Source organism: Amblyomma maculatum, unplaced genomic scaffold (genome assembly GCF_055883805.1).
Source record: "Amblyomma maculatum isolate TAMU_Amacu unplaced genomic scaffold, ASM5588380v1 scaffold_13, whole genome shotgun sequence".
Taxonomy (NCBI): Eukaryota; Metazoa; Arthropoda; class Arachnida; order Ixodida; family Ixodidae; genus Amblyomma; species Amblyomma maculatum.
In genome coordinates, this window is record NW_028146738.1 from 24,170,466 (window position 1) to 24,192,896 (window position 22,431).

Here is a 22,431-nt window from a genome sequence, read left to right on the forward strand (position 1 = left end):
GCGTCCCCGGCGCGTTTATCTCCTCTCGCTACTTTTTTTTTAGGCTAATAACGAAGCGTGGATCTCAATATTTTGCATTGTGGTTACGATGAGGGAACGGCGCTAGGCCGACTAGGCCTAAAGGAGAGACCTTTTCAAAATGGCGCCGGACCGCGAGCAGCCGACGCCGCCAGCCAACCAAAGCTCGCCTTTTGCTCACGTGCGGTGGGAGTCCAATAGCAGGGCGTGTTTCACGCAATTTTATTCCTTTGTTGTCCGCTTCGCTGGGCTCGCTCATGGTCACCAACCGAGATATAAGAATGGCCTGAATCGCGATCTTTCGAACGACACCAAGTTTATGCCCGCGGATCGCATATTTTCCGAACTGCGGGAGATCGAAATTCGGTGCGATTTGACCTCAGTTTAAAGGGCCATACGCGCAGATTCTAGTCTTTAAAAATGCTGTAACACGCAATTTAGGCGATATTTTTCAACGAAACTTCGGAGATAGCTGCGGAAAGATCTCAGAATCGCGAAAACGAGAAGATTGAAAATCCGATTTTCTGACTGATTTTCGGCTGCAAAGACCCGGGTCCCCCCTTAAGACAAACACTCGCTTATCACGAACAAGTCCGGTGCGACCGTCAAAATATACATTAGGGCTATGGTCTCGGCTACAGTGAACGCCTTGGTTCTACGGGCCACTTTCCACATGTGGAGATCCGTCAATCCTGTGCTCTGCAAGCCGCGACAATCGGCATTCCCGATTCCCCCGCGGCATTTCGCCTAAGGCATGATGAGCGGCGCAGACGCAGCAAGCGGCTTCCCGGTTTATCTCTCGCGGCATCTCGCCGGAGGAACGAGGAGCGGGCTAAACGCGGCAAGCGACTTCCTGGGTTATCTTCCGCGGCATAAGCGCCGCAATGAAAAAAACAAAAACAAAAAAGCTAGCCAAGTCTGCACTGAACGCATGTCGCATCTCGAGGCATCGTGAGCGACCACGCGTTTAACCAGTTTAAGGGGGGACCCGGCTCTTTGGGATCGAAAATCGTCCCAAAAACCGAATTTTCAAAGTCTCTATTTTTGGGGTCCTGACACGTTTCCGCACCTATCTGCAAATTTCGGTGCAAAAATACCGCATATTTGTTGCCCTAGACGATTGTAAATAACTAAATTTCCGAGCGCGGCCCTTTAAATTGAGGACAAATCATGCTCGATTTCCGCCGCGTGTAACTCGGGAGCACAGGGCTCCCTCGACGCCATTTTGGTCTCATTCGAAACTGCGCATTTCTGACTTTTTTTTAGTCAAGCGGCAACACTGTGCATACGATGGTTGCGACAAAAAGCAACCACAAAAAAACACGCGACGCGCGATCCTATTGGCCAGTCAGGGCACGTGACCAGTATGGCAGGTGGTGATTGGCTCAAATGGAGTGGGTATCCATGGGCATCTCAACAAAGACGCCATTTTGTCAAGGCTTCTCCGACGTGCAGTTCGCCATGCCTGGAGCCCCGACGAAGTTTCGCTCGAAAAACCGCTACGGACGTAAGCGAAGAAAAACGAAGAAGTGCACAAATGTGTCAAGCCCACCGGAACGCGCAACGGATGCTCGGCAACCCGATATGGACTTGGAATTACCGCAAGAACCCAACGCTTCGCCGGCTGTGCAGGACCACGTCGACAGTGCATCGTTTTGTGGCGACTCCGTTCTAAGAATGGATACAGCACTCGTGACAGCCAGCGAACTGGAAGAAGTAAGTGCCCGCGAAAAAGCTGCACTCGGAAAGCTGGATTCGACGCCTGCCACAGAAAGGAAGCTCCAGTGCTTTCAGGCTACTACTGCGGAAGCGTCGGTCGCGTCAGCTGTGCAGTATACTGTTGTGGACCTCGCCGCAGTGAACGTTCTCCTTCGTGTTGCGGCGTGCAAAGTGTGCCGTAGTGACTTGAAATTAGTGCGGGTCGACCGTGACTACGGCCTCGCTACTAAGTTGGCATTGGTTTGAGAGACCTGCGGTGAAGTTTCCTCATAATGGAGCTCGCGGAGGGTGGAGATCGAGAAGCAGTGCAACCCCTTCGAAATTAATATACTTGCAGGACGAGCAATGCTTTCAACTGGCAATGGCCAAACAGCCATGAACGATATATTTGCCACTACGGGATTGTCCGGCCGCGGCATGCATAAAAAAACGTTTCAGGGCCACCTCAAAAACATGCCTAGGCCTGCTGCAGTGCGAGCGGCCGAGGCTGCTGTGGAGCAGAGCGCACGCGAAGTGACTAAGCTCTATGAGGAACTGTGCTTTGGGCACCGCAACATCGCCGTGAGTTACGACGGAAGTTGGATGACACGCGGCCACTCTTCACACATTGGTGTCGGTGCCGTCATCGAGCTATTTATGGGCTACGTGCTCGACTACGTAGTCCTGAGCAATTTTTGTTTGGGATGCGAAGTTGGCCCGAAACCTGGCACAGAATGCTATGAGGCATGGAAAAATGAGCACCAGTGCCAAAAAAACACTTATTGTAAGTCAGGACAAATGGAAGTAGAGGCAGGCCTGATATTATTTCAAAGGTCGATTGAGAAGCTCAACCTCCGGTACACAACTGTCCTTTGTGATGGGGATAGCCGGACTTATGACGCCATTACCCAGGCTGATGTGTATGGTTTTGTGCAAGTTAAGGAGGAGGACTGCATAAATCATGTTCAGAAAAGGATGGGGACGGCACTCAGAAACCTGCTGCAAAAGCACAAGACTGAACATGGACGAAGCCTGGGAGGAAAAGGGCGATTGACAGCGGACCTCATCACAAAGCTGTGTGCATATTATAGCCGTGCGCTAAAATCCCATGAAGATGATGTGGAAGCCATGGAGAGGGCAGTAATGGCTACTTATTGCCATGTTACTTCGACTAATGAGGAGCCGAATCATTCACTGTGCTCAACTGGCGAAGAATCATGGTGTCGGCACAATGCTGCGAAAGCAAAGAAAGAGCCAGTCCCTAAGCACAAATATAGCTTGCCGAAGGATGTTGCCAGTTTATCAGCGGCTTTCCGAAAGAAAGCTGCTTGAAAGGTGTTCTCGAGGAAAGACTCGGAACTCCAATGAGAGTTAGCACTCTGTCATCTGGAGCCTTGTGCCCAAAGCACGACACTCTTCGCTTTTTGCTGCTGAAGCAGTTGTTGCTGAGGCAGTGTTGCGCTTCAATACAGGGAGCCAACATGCAATGGCAGCAATCTTAGAGGAACTAAGCACGAACGTGCCAAAAACTGGCCTCAAGAGGGGTCGAGAGAGAGATATACGCCAAAGCCGCATGTCTGGCAAGAAACATCGTTTCACATCTCCTGAAGAAGAGAGTGAAGCACAGACACCAGGACTCCATGCACCCTGATTATTCTCCTGGGGCATATTGAGTGGTTTTGACTTTTTTTTAACTTTCCAATGAATAAACATGTTATAAAACGTTTTTCTTCGTTTTCTCAAAATCAAATTATTGGTAACGGTACATGTTTGGAGGTGCGATATCTGTGCTATAATTCCTTTTGCACCAGAAAGCTAAATTCATGTACAGTGCAAAAATACCAATGAATTTGTGGTACAGTAGAATCTCGGTGATACGAACTCGGCTGATACGAAATTCGGTGTGATACGAATTCATAAAATTCCCCGGCCGAATTGCATTGCGTTCAGTGGGCAAAAAATCGGATGTTCCGAACACTTTTTCTTTTCGCTATGGGTGATACGAACTCCGGTGTCACGACCGGTCGAGGCCCACGCACACACGCACAGCGAGAAAAGAGTGCGCAGCGGCGCAGCACTGATAGCACGGATCAAAACCGGCTTGGCAACCCACGGCAGCAGCGCTCTCTTTCTTTCCACTCTTTCTTTCTCTCCCCTCCCCCCGCATTTTGTTTTTTTTATCTCGTGTTGCTTTCTGCTATTGGTGTTGTGCGCACGGCCTAGCGGCCCTCTCCACATTTCTCCGCCGCCCCGCAGGCCACGCTCTTCCGCTTTCCGGAGTCTCCGCTGCAGCGGCAATACGTTGCTTCGTTTTCTCGTTTGTTGAGGCTGACAACGCGTTGATAGCGCGTCGTTTGTGATCATCTCGACAACGCAAAAAGATACATCATACTGCAATGTCACGGAAGAGAAAGGCGCTGACCTTTAAAGACAAATTGAAAGTTTTAAATAAGGTGGACAAAGAGCCCAAGAAAAGGCGCACTGACATGGCCAAGGAGCTAGGCCTGCCGCTGTCAACGTTGTCAACGATCGTTGGTCAGCGCTACCAAATTATGCAGAATGTGCAGCACTTTGCAATGAATTCTAAAGAAGCCAAAACTGCCCACCATGTGAAGTAGGAAGAGGTTCTTCTAACGTGGTTCAGAGAGGTCACGACGGCTGGCGTCAACATCGACGGAAAAGTGCTTCGTGAGAAGGCAGCGGACATCGCACTCACACTTGGAATTGGTGACTTTCAGGCCTCCGGTGGATGGATTCACCGGTTCAAGGTGCATCATAATCTTTCCTACAAGCCCGTTTGTGGCAAAGGAAAAAAAGTCGACGCCTCCGCCGTGGAAGACTGGATGACAACCGCAATGCCGTCTTACATAGCGGGATATGAGGCACGTGATGTTTTTAATGTAGATGTTGTTTTACAATCTGCAGCCCGAAAAAAGTTTGTGCTTTAAAGGCGATGCCTGCCGGGGCGGACAAAAGAGCAAACAGCGGATCACAGTTTTGTTTTGTTGCAACGCCGACGGATCGGAAAAGATGCCACTGACAGTCATTGGCAAATATCAAAAGCCCCAATGCTTTAAGGCAGCCGGTCGATTGCCCTGCGTCTACAAGGCGAACAAAAAAGCATGGATGACGTCTTCTTTGTTTATGGAATTCGTCGCGTACCTCGACCGCAAGATGTCTTGCTACAGCAGAAAAATAGTTTTGCTGCTGGACCAGTGCACCGCCCATCCAAAACAAATGACACTACAGAGTGTTAAGGTGGTGTTCCTGCCCCCGAACGCAACAAGTCATTTGCAACCACTGGATGCTGGGATTATAAGGAATGTTAAGCACCATTTCAAAGCTTTGTTGGTGCGCCGCCTCCTCGCGAAGATTGAAAGGAAGGACGCGAATCTTTAGATCACTCTTCTAGACGCTGTGCATTTTCTTGCAATTGCCTGGGATTGCGTCGTTCCTACGACCATCGCCAATTGTTTCGCGAAGTGTGGGGTTTTCAAATCCGCTGTGGCTACTGCCTCGCAAGTGCCAGACCCGATTCCCATCGATGTCTGGAATCAACTTGACGTCGACTGTTGCGTCGACGATTTCGTCACCGCAGACGACGACCTCGCCACCTGTGGTCTCCGCTCGGTTGAAGATATTGCGGAGGAAGCGTCATCACAGCCTGGCATTCCATGCAGTGACGAAGATGACGACGACCAAAGCATTGATGACCCACCGCCGACGGCAGCAGAAACGATGCACGCCATCGATGTTCTGCGGCGCGCCGTGATCTCCGAGTCTGTGCGGGAGAAGATAGCGGCCCAATTTTTCAGTTTTCAAAACTCTCTGTTATCAGATCTCGCGGAAAAGAAGGTGCAGAAGGATATACGCGTTTTCTTTCAACGCGATTTCTTTCAACGAAAATAAATATTTCGTACCTGTTGGAAGGCTTGAAAACTGATTTTGCTCGTAGTTTTAGCCAATAGTAGTCGCCCGGTCCCCTGCGTTATCGCGGAGCGCGCGCTTTGCCCAATCGGAGCCTTGGATTCGAGCGCGGGAAACTCAAAAGCCGCCACGAGGCTCCCAAATGGAAGCAAGCCACGCCTCGTCCGTGCTGCCATCGCCGCCGCCGAGGGTGGCAGAGACCAAGATGGCGGTACTCAGTTCGGCGGGAGAGGAATGGCACGGGCGCGAATTTTGGGAAATTTCGGCGCTTGCTCGCTGCTTGCGGCTGCAGCCGCTTGTTAAATAATTATTTTGGGTATTTCTACAGCGAGTTGGGCATTGATAATTACAGAAATGGTAGTTTATAAGACATACTACCGGAATATAAAATCTTCCAAAAATTGACTGTTTCGCGATTTATCGGTTATCAAAGGTCGCATCCCCCCATGAAGGCTTTCTCAAGCTTTGGATGAACACCTTGGCTTGCATTCTTTCTTTTGGCACCAGATGGTTTTTCGGCCACTTCCCGGATCTTGCCCTTGTTCTTGAGAAAATTCGAGACTGTTTGCATTGAAATGCCGAACTTCTTAACCCACGTCAGCCTGCGATCAGCCGCACTTTACTTGTTTAATAATGGCGGCTTTCTTCTCCATCGTTAACCGACGGTACTGTTTTCTGCGCTTCGATGCCATCGGCGAGGATGATGAGGACGGAGTGGGGACCATCACGGGCAAGCAAAATCCTCTTGTTACGAAGTGTCGAAGCACCTAGGCCAGGTGTCGCAGAGCACACTTGACACAACACGTAGCACGTAGCAAAACCATGCATCAGCATAGCGAAAAAACACCATGTGGTCTGCGATGAGTCTGCGCAATGAAAAGGCAAAACGGTCGCGGCGTCGACAGTGCTTCCGGAAACTCCGGGAGAGGCTCTGGTAAACATAGCCAGCATGGCCAGACCAAATCGGTGTGTGACGGCTAGGTACGGCTAGTACGTCTAGTTGTTCAAAGCTGTGACATGATTGCAGTCTGGGAGATAGCCAAAATGGCGGCTTTGTATGACGCAGTTGCGGTTTCAGACCTTCCGTCACGTTAAAAAGTCCAAAAAATTGGATGGCGGGGAGTTCGAGCGTTCGAAATTTCAGATGCCCTTATACATTGATTCTATGGGGCTTGTGGTGGCGCCGCGAAGACGTCCGGAATATTGGGCATGTCCGAAAATTCGGTCGTTGACTTGTCCTATTGTTTCCTCAAACGATTCTGGTGCCTCAGCAGTCTTTTAGATTCTCGCCCAAGCTTCATCTTCAAAGAAGCTTTCCACTGTATCCATATATGGGCCCTCTTACATCATGTCACCACATTTAAAACCTGCCTGTCTGAAACTGTTTTTCACAGCTTCACTTCTCAGGCCAGTTCAGACACCTGAAATCACCTGAACAGCAAACTTCGTAATCTCGTTACAAGAGACACTGTTACAAGAGACACTCGGTTATAAGAGACATTTGAAAATGGTTTGGTTGGTTTTCCTATGTCTGCCATGTTAACAACATTGCATACAAGAGACATGGTTACAAGAGACACTCGAGAGAGGGCAACTTTTTCAGGTCCCTAGAGTAAATTCTTCACTATTTAGAAGAGACAAAACCCAGATGTTCTCATGCAACGCAGCTGAAGCGTACCAACTCATACGTGATGGACTTCAGATTTCCTTAGCTAAATTGTGTTCTATATCAGCATCCAAGAGGCTGCTGAGGTACCAGAATCTTTTGAGGAATTCGTATCTGCAAATGTAGATCTTGTGTGCTCCCGAAGAGCTTACAGAGTGTATAATTCTCATGCAAGTAAATGGCACATGTGCCATACAGGATGACTAGCAGGACATTTCAGAGAAAAAGTGTCAGCATCTGAGGGTGACGAGCATGTAAGAGTGCTTCAAAGGTATTAGAGCAACAGGAAGGCTCGCACAGTGAAGTGCTTTACCTCCAGAATTTGGGAAGGAATACCGTAAAAACCCGCGTATAGTACGAGGTTTTTTTCAAAATTTTAGGATGTAAAATTTCCGCCTCGTACATATTCGGGTCCCAAAATTTTCAGCCCCAAGTTCGTAGTTCTTGTTTCGTTACAGCCCGGAAATATCATCATCAAGGTTCGCAAAGAAGGATGCGCCGTCTAGTGGTGGCGTCAGCTACCTTTCTTTCTCTGTTGATGCGTTGCCATTGGCGCCATTTTGAACACCAACTGGCGAAGCGCGCATGTCAGTGACAATGTCGGGTCCACGGAAGCAATATTCAGCTGCTTTCAAAAGAAAAGTAATAGTAACAGCTGAGACCATCGGAAATTCTGCGGCAGAGCGATACTTCGGCGTCACTGAGGGCAGCATTTGTGGATGGAGAAAGCAGAAAGAAGCCCTCTTTGCGTGCACTGGCCTGAGACGAAGTTTCCGGGGGCCAAAACACGGAGCCAATCCGAAGATTGAGCAAGGCCTGACCTCCTTCGTACTGGAACAGCGTGCACGACATCTGCTTGTGAACATCGAGTTGCTCCAAGCAAAGGCAAAAGTGATCGCAGCGGAAAAAAACATCTCGCGGAGCGATTTCAAAGCCAGTAGGCACTGGGTGTCTCGGTATATGCACCGCGCTGGGTTTTCGTTGCGTCGAAGCACGTCACTATCACAGAAGCTACCCGCAAGCTATAAGGAGTAGCTTGTGGCGTTTCAGCGGTACGTTATTCAGTAAAAGCTTGTTAATTCAAACTCGAAGGGGCCGAGAAAATTGTTCGAATTAAGCGGAGTTCGAATTAACAGTCGGGCACTGGAATGAGCGCCATCGTGGCCCACCGTGCTGGCCGAGCCCACATGTTGACTCATTACCATGAGTAAAGAGGGATAGCGCTACTGCACGTTTACAGAGGGCGATTCCGATAATTTTTGCAATCGAGCCGCAACGGCGAATGAACGGGACTAATCGGTCAGTCATGCGCCGCAAACAAGAACCGGAATGCATTCGTGTGAGCAGAGAGCTTCAAAACATGTTTGTTTACACGGAAAAATAATCGGTAATGTGCGTTTGCTTGCGTTTCTTGTGCCGTGACTCCACAAGCATCGACTGCAGCTTGCCCAAGAGTTCCAGCGCAGGATCCGAATTCTCATCGGCGGAGAAGTATCGTGCAGCGAGATCCAGCGCCAACGCTACTTCACATGCACTGGGGGGTAGCACCGGATCGTCTCCTTCATCGGACTCATCGCTTTCAGCCGTGTTCGCCACCCGTAAGCCCTGTGGAGCACATGCAGCCACGATTATATCCTCATCACTCAAGGGCCCAGACGTCTCCACACCGTTGTCAATGTCAACGTAGGCTTCAAAGGCGACACCCTCCGACAAAGCCGCGTAGCCACGGTTGAGCACGACGGAGTCATCATCAGACGAAGCCTCCGCTACCTCCGCGCTGCATGCTTCTGGGGCGTCACCGAAGCCACACTTGCGGAAACAATTTTTGATAGCTTCCGGCTTGATGGTATTCCACGATGATGCCAGCATGTGGACAGCTCCAAGCAAATCGATGTCGTACGACTTGCCACTGTCCAAACAAAGAAAAAGTCTCTCTAGGAGGTGGCGCCTGTATAGCATTTTTAAGTTCTGAATAACTCCAAGATCCATAGGCTGGAGCACAGAAGTCGTGTTTTTAGGCAAAAATGCCAAGCGGATTGCTGTCAGTCCACTCACGTCACAATGAGCTGTACAGTTGTCCAGGAACATGAGAACATTCCTGTTCTGTGCAGCGAATTTCCTGTCTAGCTTGCCCAGCCAGTCGGTGAAAATTTCCCGTGTCATCCACGACTTTTTGTTTGCAGTGTAATCAACAGGAAGCGTCTTGATACCTTTAAAACAGCGAGGCTTCTCTGCCTTGCCGATCACCAGCAAGCGGCACCGTTCCGTGCCCGTCGCATTTGCGCACATCATGACGGTGATTCTTTCTTTGCTTCTCTTTCCGCCAGCACAAGTGTCGCCTTTGTAAGTGACGGTCTTGTTGGGGAGCAGTTTGAAATACAGCGTCGTCTCGTCAGCATTAAATACATCGCTGAGCGCATAATCAGCGAGGAGTTCCTTCAGTTCACTGGAGACCCACTGTTCACACGTTTCCTTGTCGACTTCAGCTGACTCCCCACAAACGTTTCTAAATGTCAGCCTGTGACGCGCCTTAAAACGCGACAGCCAGCCTTCTGACGCGCCGAACTCGCTGATGCCCATTTGGCTGGCAAAGACTGCAGCCTTCGCAGCAGTTATGGGCCCGCTTAACGAAATGTTCCGGCTGCGAACTTCTTTTATCCATGCTATTACGACACTCTCCACTTCTGGATGGGCCGACGTCCGTAGCCTTTTGCGAGAGGGCTCCATAACGTCTTTACGAAAGGCAGCAGTGATCGATTCCTTGTTCCTGAGATACGTTGACAGCGTGCTCTTCTTGATGTACTTTTTGGCTATATCCGTCTTGGATAGGACACCACGTTCCACCTCACTCAAAAATCTCCATTTTCGTCTTGAGGTCCTTTGCCTTGTGCTAGCTTACTAATAAGGTGATACTACGTTATTGCACAATTTAAGTATTTCTTTACTTTATGGGGCACTGGAACAGCCATGTGAAGGGATAAATGTAGCTTCTCATGCTGATTCTAGGGGTGGTATATGCAGGGGTGGAAGTGCTGCTCCATTTGCTCCATTCTGCTCCAAACCGCTTTTCCTGCTCCATCCTGCTCCAAAACTTCTCCAAAGCGGCTGCCTTGAGGTTCTGTCATCAAATTTAGCAGAGCATTAATTTTTTCTGCACAGGGGGCTATTAATGACACTTCCTCCAAAAATGTGATTAGATGCAATTTAATTGAGAAGCACACGGGGCAATGGCATGCTGTGAGCTCCGTATACACGCTCTAGGGGTGACTTTAGTTGAAACAAAGATAGCACAACGGTGTCAATTATAATGCACTTTGCGCTGACCTTAAATTGATAAAACTTTCATAATCTTAAAAAAGCATAAAGCATAACAAGTGTGCAAGTAAATTTTAAAAAGTCACAGTGAGTGATTGGAAGGAAATAATTGGGAAAAAAATGTATTGTGCACTTGACATAGCACCTTGTGCGACCCTTTTGAATTGCTGGTGAGAGGAGTGAGCAAAGCAGTCATGAAGGGTGCCTCGAGCCGTTAGGAAAGTTGTCCGACAGCACAGAACAACTCTCGGTTGTTCTAAGGGTTCAGCTGTGAAAGCAAGCAGGTACTACACCATCGTGCCTCTTTGTTAGTACTAAGCATGCCAAGCCTACATCAGGCATAAGCATAATTGAACTGTAAGGGGGTGAGACCACACAGGTGCCATTCCTTAGACATATTCTCAAGAGTGTTGGAAAGCCACACAGGGCCTATTGCCAACGTGTTTAAATTAAGAAAGTGCGAGTGTTGCTCAGGGGAAAACGAGCCACTTGCGGAAGGCTATGAAGCAAAAGAATCTGGAGGAGGAATAGGCTACCCTTGAGTGCAGCCTGTCCTTCCTGAAGGTACCACTGACCAGTGCCCTGGAATGTCTCAGCATAGGCATAGGATCAAAAGGTATATGCACAAGGAGAGCAGAACTGTGCTGGTCATTGATGTGAACTTCAAACTAGTGGTAGTGCTTGAGCACATCAAAAGTGATGGACTCCATGCTTCAATCTATCATGTCAAAATAGTCCTTAGTTCAGCTATGATGTGTAGAAACAGGCATTTGGTTTCCTACTGGTCTTTTCCAAATTGTTCCAAAGTCAGTTGTGTTTACTTTAAATATCTGTACATATTTTGGCTGTTTGTCTTTTCTATCAGAGAAGCAGGTGTAGTCAGCAAAGCATTGAACTTTGATTAGAAAGGAATCAAATAGGGTAGTTTTGTAAGGCATTTGACCTTAGAAACATGCTCCAAAACTAAATTTGAATATTCCAAAATGCTCAAGCTTGCTTTCACTCCTGTACATGGTTTTATGACCAGGTTTTGCAATTGTACTGCCGCATATTTAGTATAGATTTCTCTTGAAGAGCAGATCTACACATTGTTGTCATTCACATTGCTGTAGCTGCATGCTAGAAAAAGTTGCAGTTGTCTGAAACTTCAGATAAGTTTTTCTCATTTCTGTGTTTCAAGAATAACTCATTTGAGTTATTCTTTCGCCTGCAAAACGAGTGGAAAAGCCGCACTCTTAACGTGCAAAAAATGGGCATTGTTTGCCAGCAGCGTTCGTCCAAGGCTGGCGTCCGAGGACTGCAGCCTTAAATCGCAGCAAATGCCAGCAGCACTAATTTGGCCATCGTTTTCCATGACACCAAATGGAATGTGTCGCTGCTTCCACAAAAAATTCCTCTCTGAGAATAGGTTGTTGTAGGTGGGAACAATTGCATTGCCTTCTATGGCTTGCTGTCAGGAATCTGAAATATTTTGTTGTGGCTGAAATTTGTTTGCAGTGGGAATTTACTTTGTTGTCTTACATTGCAGCTCATTCCATGCGTTATTCTTTGTTCCTTGCCCAGGTGACTTGCATACAGACTGTGCTGGATACAGACGGCATGCCTGTGATGGTGAAGATAAAGTTCATCAAAAAGACTCCTCCATCGGAGTGTTTGCACCTGTACAATGTGCTGTTCAAGAAAATTATGCACTGCCTGCAGTTGACCCAGATAGGGCGTAACTACTTTGATCAACGGGGTGCCGTTCCCGTGCCACAACACAGGTGAGCAAAGGGGCTGTTGCATCTGGCAGTGGTTAAATTGCTTCTTAGCGGTAGAGCTGCCAGGAACAACACACACTATATAAAGGGGACACTGGTCTTTCTGGCTGAAAAATTGCAAAAAAAAAAAAAAAAAAAAAAAAGTGGTTTCATTTGAGTTGTATTTGTATTTGTGGTGCTTTATTCTTTTAAGTTTGTAAGCAGAAAATTTGTAATTTTTTTTAATTGTCAAAATAACTGTTTTGTGTGGGATCTGGTTAATTCGACCTTTATGGAAGAGACCGGGAAATGTGTTCAGATTTTCCAGAAGTTGCAATCGTCGATTGTTCCTGCATCACGGGCATTTTACCTGCGAATGCCTGGAATATGGACGTCTATACATTGGAGATAACTAAGTGATGGCCATTGAATTACTGGTGCGGCCCTTTTCGCAGTTGGACGCAGAATCAATGATGCCTCTTTGCAAATGGCCCTGTGGAGTTACCACACGGGCTATGCAGTGAGGCATGGCACCCGACAAATCTCTAGCTTTGCGGGTTGTGCCATATTTACTCTAGTGTAATGCGAGAGGCAACTTTGCATATTGCCCAGTGGGAAAAAATAAAACCACGAATGTAACGCAAACTGAGTGCTTGAAAAAGTACCTTCAATAGATGTTCTGGCCCTTGCAGTCACATCAAAATCGCTCATTCATTGTTGTCGTTGGAGGCCGAGTTTGCGGAAGCAGAGTCTTCACTTTCGTCCTCCCAGATGATGTCGTCGGTAGCCTTTGCGGTCAGGTGCACATAAAAAATCACCTCCCGCTGCATCCGCCACCCACCCATGGTAGGTTAGTTAACGTTTGTGATTTCATCTGTTATCAGAATAGCTTTCGCACAACGGCAATGCGTTGTGCGAAATGCACTAATCTACTGCAAAAGATGTGACAAGCTCGTTGTAAAGGTGACGCGATTCTGAGCCTATGAGCAAAAAGCACAACAGATAGATTGAGATTTGGCTGATTTGGCTTCCCTGGCACCCATTTTGCCAACATAACATCGTAAAACTGTGGAAACCGAAACAGTGGTGACGGATTCAATATGGCTGCACCCCGATGCTGCTTTAGGCCAACCATATCGCAGTATTCAATTATAACGTGAGGGTAGACTTTAGAAGCCAAAAATCATGAAAAAATAACTTGCGTTACATTCGAGTAAATATAGTACTTAGTGTGTGTGCTGCACACTGTCGGTTCACATGGAAGAACCCCAGGGGTTTTAGAATTAATTGGAGCCCTCCACTGTGGAATTCCTCTTAAAGGGCCACTGTCCAGGGAAGGCCCTTTTAAGCAAAGGAGCCCAGTATTTCGATCAGGTAGCGGAGATAGACTGTGCAAAATGCTAGTGACACACGCGCCGCAAAGCATCGAAAATACAATTCAAAGCTCTCTCATGCTCTCCTTTGGGAAGCCAGCTTCCCCGTTTCCTGCGCTGGCCCGACGGGCCACAGTAATGACGTACGTACCGCGAACGACGTTCATTGGTCCGTCTCGCTGACTGACGGGAGAAGGATGGGTGTCTACCGCTCGCTGCGCGCTTTTCCCTCGCCACGGCCAGACTGAATCCAGCGGCGCGCGCTCCCTCGGCCGTTTTTTTTTTTTTCGCGCTCGCGGAGTGCAACGCCCCACCTCCCGCCAAACGCGGAGGAGGAAGGGGAATTTGTCTTGCGGAGGCTAGATGACCTCGAGCAGGAGAGTGAAAAACCTTTGCGAGGGAACGGAAGGCGAGAAGCATGACAGAATCGGGTGATTGCGGTGGCTGTAACTGCTTTATTAGTACTCTTTTCAAAAACATTTTGCGGCCTTGCGTTCTAGGGGCGAAGTCTCACAGTCACTGGGGAAGAAAATATTTTCGACCGGAGGGTGGACAGTGGGCCTTTAACTTCAGTCTCTTTGGGATCTTGAACTTGATGAACCAACCAAAATGTAATTTAATTTTATGTGAAATGAGTGCTTGTGTGCTTACATATTTGATGTTACTTTTTTCCTAGCAATGTCGATGTATCAAACTTGCTAAGGTGCATGCTATTGGTTTTTTTTCCTGAGATAATAGGATTGCAGTGAGGGTAAAAATGTCATCCTGCCAACATGTATGATAGGCAGAATCGCCTCATAGCAGGCACATAGCACATACTGTTGGGAGCCTGTCTTGCACTGAGTTGTGGTGAAGGTTTCTTGTTCTGTTGCAGGCTGGAGGTGTGGCCGGGCTACGTCCAGTCGATAGCAGAGTATGATGGAGGGCTTATGCTCAATTGTGACATATCCTTCCGCATACTGCGCAACATGACTGTACGGGAAGCCCTGTGAGTACTATCCCATTGTCATGGGTTCTCTTTCAGCGGCACCGATTTTGGCTGAGCAAAAGTTTTGTTTGCTCAGTGCTTTTCATTTAGAGGCAAAGGACTGCGCACGAGAGTGCAAAATTCTAGTGGTGCGCTTTTGTGTTCTCAGGTTGACATTTGACTTCAGGTGTGTTGACAGTTTGTTACTGCTACCTTGACCAGTTGGCAAAGAGTTGGTGTAGTCCTGGGCGCAGCTAGCACACAGTTGTAGCAGCTGCCACATTCGTTGAACGTAATTTAGTCACTGACCGATTTTGCCCACTTGATGGTATCTGGTCCAAATAACTGGTAGGTTTGAAAACTTCATGTCGGGTGGTATCACAGCACACATATAAATCAAGCAGTGTAAATAATTTAGTATAGAGCGGAAGTGAAAAATGGCACTCCATCCTGCCTTCCACAATTAGTGTGGCCCAATAGGCTTGTGGCAAACCGAACGGCTAGTGGTCCTGCAGTGTTGGATGCCAGCGTGACGCATGCTCTTGGGCTACATAGCTGGCACTCCTTATGCGGCTAGTGCGAACTAACCACGTTAATGGTGCGCAGTTTGAGTTCGCTTTGACAGGACCAATTTACATGCGAATTCTTTTCATGATAGGTTTTAGTACCTGGTGTGGGCATTGACACATACTGCCTACTACTGCTTGTCCGAAACTACCTTGGTCCTGGTAAATAGTTTGGCTTAGCATTTGGATGGTTGTTCTTACAAAACAAGGGGGACTTGCATATGGCAGTATGTGGCATTTCAAAGATAAAAACCGTCATCCTCTACAATTTTTGAAATAGTAAAGCCTCATTACAAGAGACACTCAAGGCACCCCAAAAAGGTGTCTCTTGTAACCAAGGTTTCCTGTAAGCAAAAATTTCTATCAACTCGTATGTGTAGCAGTTTAGATTCCGTTATCTAAATTCTGTACTGTATCAGTGTCCTGTTTTGTTGCAATATGTCAGGAACCAAGAAGGAGTGCCTCCTTTTGACTGGGAAGTCAAATTGTTCTTATTGTTTCAGCCACTGTCATCACATTCCTGTGTGATTGAAACAACAGGGACATTTTGACTTCTCAGTAAAGAGGAGGCACCCCTTCTTGGTTCCTGACGTATTGCAACAAAACAGGACACTGATATGGAACAGAATTTAATTAAGGGAACCTGAACTGTCGCACATACGAGTTGGTACAAGTCAGCTGAGTTGCATGAGTGTACCTGGTTAATTGTGTCTCTTATAAATAGTGTAGAAATTACTTTAAGGGGGGACCCGGGTCTTTGCTGCCGAAAATCGGTCAGAAAATCCGATTTTCAATCTTCTCGTTTTCACAATTCTGAGATCCGGGTCTTTGCTGCCGAAAATCAGTCAGAAAATCTGATTTTCAATCTTCTCGTTTTCGCGATTCTGAGATCTTTCCGCAGCTATCTCCGAAGTTTCGTTGAAAAATATCGCCTAATTTGCGCGTTACTGCGTTCCAAAGACGAGAATCTGCGCGTGTGGCCCTTTAAACTGAGGTCAAATCGTGCCGAATTTCGATCTTCCGCAGTTCGAGAAATATGCGATCCGTGGGTATAGTCTTGGTGTTGTTCGAAAGATCGCAATTCAGGCCATTCCTATATCTCGGTCGGTGACCATGAGCGAGCCCACCGAAGCGAAAAACAAAGCAGCAAAATTACGTGAAACACATCCGGCTATTGGACTCCCACCGCACGTGAGCAAAATGGCGAGCTTTGGTTGGCTGGTGGTGTCGACTGCTCGCTTTCCGGCGCCATTTTGAAAAGGTCTCTCCTTTAGGCCTAGTCTGCCTAGCACCGTTCCCTTATCGTAATCACGACGCGAAATGCGCAATTTTAAGATTCACGCTTCGTTATTAGCGTAAAAAAAGTAGCGAGAGGAGATAAACGCGCCGGGGACGCTGCACCGCCGCATCTGGTTATCTGCAGTCAATGACGAAGCGCCGGTCGAGTCCGTGATGGCCTGATAACGGCGTAGCATAGCCGGTCGTGCTCAGTGCGGCAGCGAGGAGCGGCACGATCTGCCACGTACGGAATCGTGATGGTGCAGATGAGCAAGTGCAGCTTTCAACGCCGGGATAGATCGCCCCGTGAGGCAGTGCCGCGACCAGCCGCAGCGGCAGTCGCGAAGCAGCGTCCCGCGACACGCGGAATCCCAAATCTTGTCAAAATAAACTTTCTTCTGAATGCTACGCGGTGTAAGACGAGCAACGGTCGCTTATCATTAGTTGCAGGCCGACTGCGTTTGCAGCATGAACGTGAGAATGGCGATTGCGCGCTTGAACTTGGCTCCAACTTTTGCGGAGGTCACGATGCAAATGCACTCGTCTTGGTGGCGGCCTCCGGACCATACGTTCCGTTCGCCGGGAATTTCATTCTTTGAGGGCGAATTATATCGATGGTAAATGATGCATTGACATCAGAAGCTAGTCAGAACCCACTTTAATGAGTTACTGTTAGCTTTGGTGCTTCAAAAATTTATCAACACGTTTTTCCTCAATTTCTCAAAATCAATATTGAGGATGGTACATGTTTGGAGGTGCGATATCTCTGGTTCTACTTATGATATTGCTATAATTCCTTTTGCGCCAGAAAGGTAAACTCATGTACAGTGCAAAAATATAAATGAATTTGTGGTATTTAATGAGGAAAGTTTTTAAAAATTTCATGTTTTCTGGAGTGTCAAGGTGGCTTTTTGGTCTCTGAACTTTGACAACCTGTAACTTTGGTTAAAATGGAACCAGGACATTCAATATTGATTTTTGCATTCTCTGTGTGTTCTAAATTGATTTCATACGTCAGTTTTCATTATAACTCCTGTAGTTTTACTGGTAGCTCACCTCCAAACAAAGAGCATAAAGTGTTCAATATCTTCAGAACTGAATGGCTTACATAAACTTATTGTGCATATTTGAAATCAGCACAAAAAGCTGCATAAATGGTGCAACTTTTATCAAAATCTTCCTGTAAATAAAAAATATTGTCTTAAGACCAACCTGAAAAAATTGCCCTTAGTAACAGAGTGTCTCTTGTAACCAATGTCTCTTGTATGCAATGTTGTTAACATGGCAAACATAGGGAAACCAACCAAACCATTTTCAACTGTCTTATAGCAGAGTATCTCTTGTAACCATGTCTCTTGTAACGAGATTGTACTGTATATATTATTCTTACGAGTTCCTATGAGGTTCGCGAGCATTTAACAAAAAGGTTGAAATGTACTTGTTTGCATTATTTTACTCTGAAAAAAAGTTAGTGATCTTGCGTTCTCACGTCTAACTGCACATGTATGCCCTCCTTTTTAGGTTCGACATTTGCAATGCCTATCCAAATGACTACAAGGCAAAGGCAATTCAGGCCATTGTAGGCTCAGTGGTCATGACGCGCTACAACAATGCCACTTATCGTGTGGATGACATTTCTTGGGATCTGAACCCGACCTGCACTTTCCTCTTCCACAATGGGGAACAGATCAGCTACGTAGAATACTACAAGTAAGTAGTGTCCGATCATGCTTTTTCCAAAACCGCAGTGGTGGGCATCTTGCTAGTAACTTAGCGTAACTAAAGTTCCGATTTTACCTTGCTGCGACTGAATATGGTGGAAAATTTAGACGATCCGATGAAAAGCACAGATTTTGCCAAGGGGTGTCATCAAGGCCTTAGCTAGTCACGATGCTCCCATTTATTTCTTGACATTTTTCTCAGCTTTAGACTTGGCACAGCAGTGACTTCAAAGAAGACGGCTGGGCCAGTTGGTGCGTTAGATTGGTTCAAAAGAAAGAGCTGCACCGTCAAACGAAGAAAAACTGGAGCACATTATACAGCCAGCTTCGTACGGTCGTAGAAGATACTGGTGTTTTTTGATGTATCCTCATATATGTCTTGGGCTCCAAACTTGACTTTCTGGTGGGGCAAACCTCTCATATTTAATTGTGACAATTGAAAAATTATATTTAGCTAATTTCAGCTGGGCCTCATAGGATTAGGCATGGCTTCTTGACTATATGCGTGTACGTTTCTTGGGCCCTCGTCAGCTTTAAAAAATCTCCATTTAGTACTTGAAAGACACCTTCCACTTCCGTGGCATTTTACTGGTTGCACATACCATACTTACTCGAATTTAACGTGTCTTTCTTACCGAAAGTAGAAAGGAAATGTCACCCCTGCGTTAAAATCCTGTGGTAGTTTTTAAATGCTATGAAGGGCTCCAAAAGCTTGCTGTTGAAATTGTTTAACATGTCAAACGTGTGCGTTTATGGTCCCGGACTTCAACTGGGTTGTCAACCAGTACAGGAACCATGGGTCATACCTGCGAGGGCAAATCGCCAACCTAAATTTGGAAATACACAAGCCAACAAGAGTGGGCGCCAGCTGTGGCGATGAGAGGGCACCATATCTACAGTCAAATCTCGATATAACGAATCCCGCGGGACCGCAAAAAATCGTTCGTTATTTTGAAATATCGTTGTAATGAAAAATCTGCTATGTTAAGCCAGTGGTCAAACCTAAGTATGAAAATGACGTACCTTGGCAGTAGGCACGTGTGTAGACGAGCAAAACTTCAAGTGAAAATGTTGCACTAACTCCAAAGCTGATTTATTTGAAGAAATCAAATATTTTCTTCTGCTGCGCGCAGCAAACACGATCGCGCACTACATTACACCACTACAGCATATACACCTTCCACTTTCCGGAACACCTCATTGCGTGCGTGATTGCACCGAGCGATGATTTCGTCCATGTGAAAAAAAAAAAAAAAAAAAAAAAATCAAAGTTCTCATTGACCCCATTTTCAATGCTCCCTGAACTTCGAAAATCTTGTCTCAGTCTGTCATAATGATCGCGGCAGTCAATGGGGCAATGTAGCTGTCTGTAGAAGCCGAATTGCTTTTTCCCTTCGTCGATTTCTTGCAGTGAAAGCAGCTGCGTTCATATCTTCTTGGTACTTCGCTGGCTAATATCATCGCCAATCTCGCACAAACTTCGCAATAAGATAATCTGTGGCAAAAAAAATTAAAATACCATCCCGCACGCACGAACGCACGAACGACCGAGCCGCGCATGGCACACAACACAGGAAGAAAAAAACGCAGGCAGCTAGGCCTGCTGGCTACTGCGTAATAAACCATAGCTTCATGGTGGCGCTAGGAGCTGGTCGTAGATGTCCTGATGATGATAGCTACAGCCCACGGACCATACACACAGAATCGGCGGTTTCTGTTTCGTTTCACGCTAGAGTTTCAAGCTTGCGGAGCTGTTAATTTTAGCCGAATTCGTAATACTGATGTTCCAAAATTATAGAAGAAGAAATAAAATATGTTCGTTATTCTGAAATATACGCTATTTTGAAATTCGTAATTCTGAAATAGTTTAACATTGAAAACAGCAAATCTGCCGTGTATTCTTTAAAAATTCGTTAATTTGAAAAGTTTAGTAATGTGGTGTTCATAGTAACGAGATTTCACTGTAGATGAATGCTCGCAGCCTGCAGCAAGGTTGACATGGTCTTCGTGACCACAGAATGACTTGAGCCACCTTGGAGGAATCTAGCGTGTGCAGGCGCCGCTCTCACGCTGACTGTAGGCTTTTGTATCGGTGGACTTCTGCAAATTTTAAAGCGAGGCCAGTCTACACTCCCTACTTTCTCCCACATCCTCCTCCCTTTTTCACTATGCCTGATGGCAAACACCTCAAATTAAAAAAGAAAAAAAAAAAAAGCTAGGAACGTTGCTGACGTTTTGGAGTGAACATTGAACAGGTTCAAGGCAAAGTACATGAACTTGCGTGGTTTGACCCAAAACCAGTACAGTCGAACCTTGATGTAACGCATTTTTTTCATTTCCCAATCACTTTGCCATTGAAAACCATGTATTTTTTTTGTGATTTAAAGAGGTAATTTTGTACCGCACTTTCGATGTAACAAAGTCTTTGCGCATCGCATGCATGTGCCAGGGAGAGACTTTCATAATCGAATGAGAGATAAAAGTTTAGCCGAGACAAAACGTATTTTGTATTTGCCCTTTTATGCACAAATTTTGCCGGCAGTCTGGGAATCTGCGTGAACGTAAAGCCGCGCCATCTGTCGTGCGCATACAAAACCCGCGGCACGGAAGTTTCAAGACTCGTCACGCTATGACGACTGGCCAGTCGGAGACTTGGAACGTGAAAGTGCAAACCGGAAATATGCGTACGTGAGGCCTGAGGAGGCTGACAAAGAGCGTCGCGTTGTTGAGCTCAACTGAGGCCTACGAACAGCAGCAGCGTTTCTTCGACTTGGCTCCGTTCATCGCGCAGTGAGTTTTGTGTCCAAGATGAGTGCTCCTCGCAAGAGAAAAGCTTTTTCTATGGACATGAAAGCCACGATCATCACTGAAGTAATGAACGATGAAAAAAAGAAGGCTGTTGCTGAAAGGTATGGACTTTCATAGAGTTCACTGTCTACGATTCTTAAATTGAAAGACAGCATTATGACTGCCGTTAGTGAGGGTTGCTCGGGCCTGCAGCGGAAAAGATTAAAAGAGGCAAGCTACGTCGACGTAGGAAAGGCCCTCTTCATGTGGTTCTTGGATATGTGTGCCAAAAACATGCCGTTGAGCGGGGCCATTCTACAACAGAAGGCCCTGAACTTCGCTTGCATTCTTGGGTGCGACGACTTCAAAGCCAGCAGCGGGTGGCTCCAACGATTTAAGGAGAGGCACAACATTGTTGGAAAGGTGGCCAGCGGCGAGTCGGCTGAGGCGAACGAGATTGGAGCCTCTGACTGGCCGCGTGATCGTGTCCCGGGAATTTTGGCACGCTTTGACGTCGGTGACACTTACAATGCCGACGAGACAGCATTTTTCTATCGGCTGTTGCCAAAGAAAACATTGGCGCTGCAAAATGAAAAATCCCATGGTGGGAAGCACAGTAAGCAGCGTTTAACTGTTCTTTTCTGTGCCAACATGGATGGCAGCGATAAACGCGTGCCATTCGTAATTGGAACAAGTGAGAAGCCGCGCTGCTTTAGCGGCAAGAAAACGATGCCGGTGAAATACACGTCAAACATGAAGGCATGGATGACGCGGGATTTGTTCACCGACACTGGAATGGAGGATGACGACTCTGACCAAGACTCCCATGTGGCGAGCAGCGCGCCTACACCGACGCAAGTCATGGATGCGCTGGATGTTCTGTGTGCGCACGCGGGCGCGCATTCAAATGATCAGGCTTTGGTAGCCCTGTCCACATAAGAGCGCCTTATAACGCCGACGGTGATTAGCACGCGGGCGCGCATTCAAATGATCAGGCTTTGGTAGCCCTGTCCACATAAGAGCGCCTTATAACGCCGACGGTGACTAAAAAGCGTCAGTTGAAGTTGACGGAGTTCTTTGCTGCCACATGAACTGGATCGACTGCACATACTCCACAAAGTTCCAATAAACATTTTTTGCATTCATGAAACAGTCTCGTAATTCCATGAATAACACGACCATTGAGTGAGTAAACCAAATTTTCTTGCAGCATCAGTTTTCTTTTTCTTTTTTTTCGTGCGATGTCCTCGTAGAAAAAAAAAAAAGTCCAGTGTTGACAAACTGATAGAGCTAGTGAGACCGTACCGTTAAAACGGGCGAGCGGCGAAAGAAAAATAAAATAAAAACGTGCATAAAAACAGCGAATAAAATAAAGT

General features: G+C 46.9%; 1 protein-coding gene across 1 annotated transcript in view; it reads left to right on the forward strand.

Annotated features, from left to right (window-relative positions):
• The window catches only part of LOC146172381 (piwi-like protein 1), a 197,773-nt gene that overhangs the window by 78,148 nt on the left and 97,194 nt on the right, over positions 1 to 22,431 (forward strand). Inside the window, exons 7-9 of the mRNA XM_084585935.1 lie at positions 12,188 to 12,387; positions 14,611 to 14,724; positions 18,069 to 18,257. Coding sequence (XP_084442061.1) covers positions 12,188 to 12,387; positions 14,611 to 14,724; positions 18,069 to 18,257 — 503 coding nt within the window. The remainder of the gene's footprint in view (positions 1 to 12,187; positions 12,388 to 14,610; positions 14,725 to 18,068; positions 18,258 to 22,431) is intronic.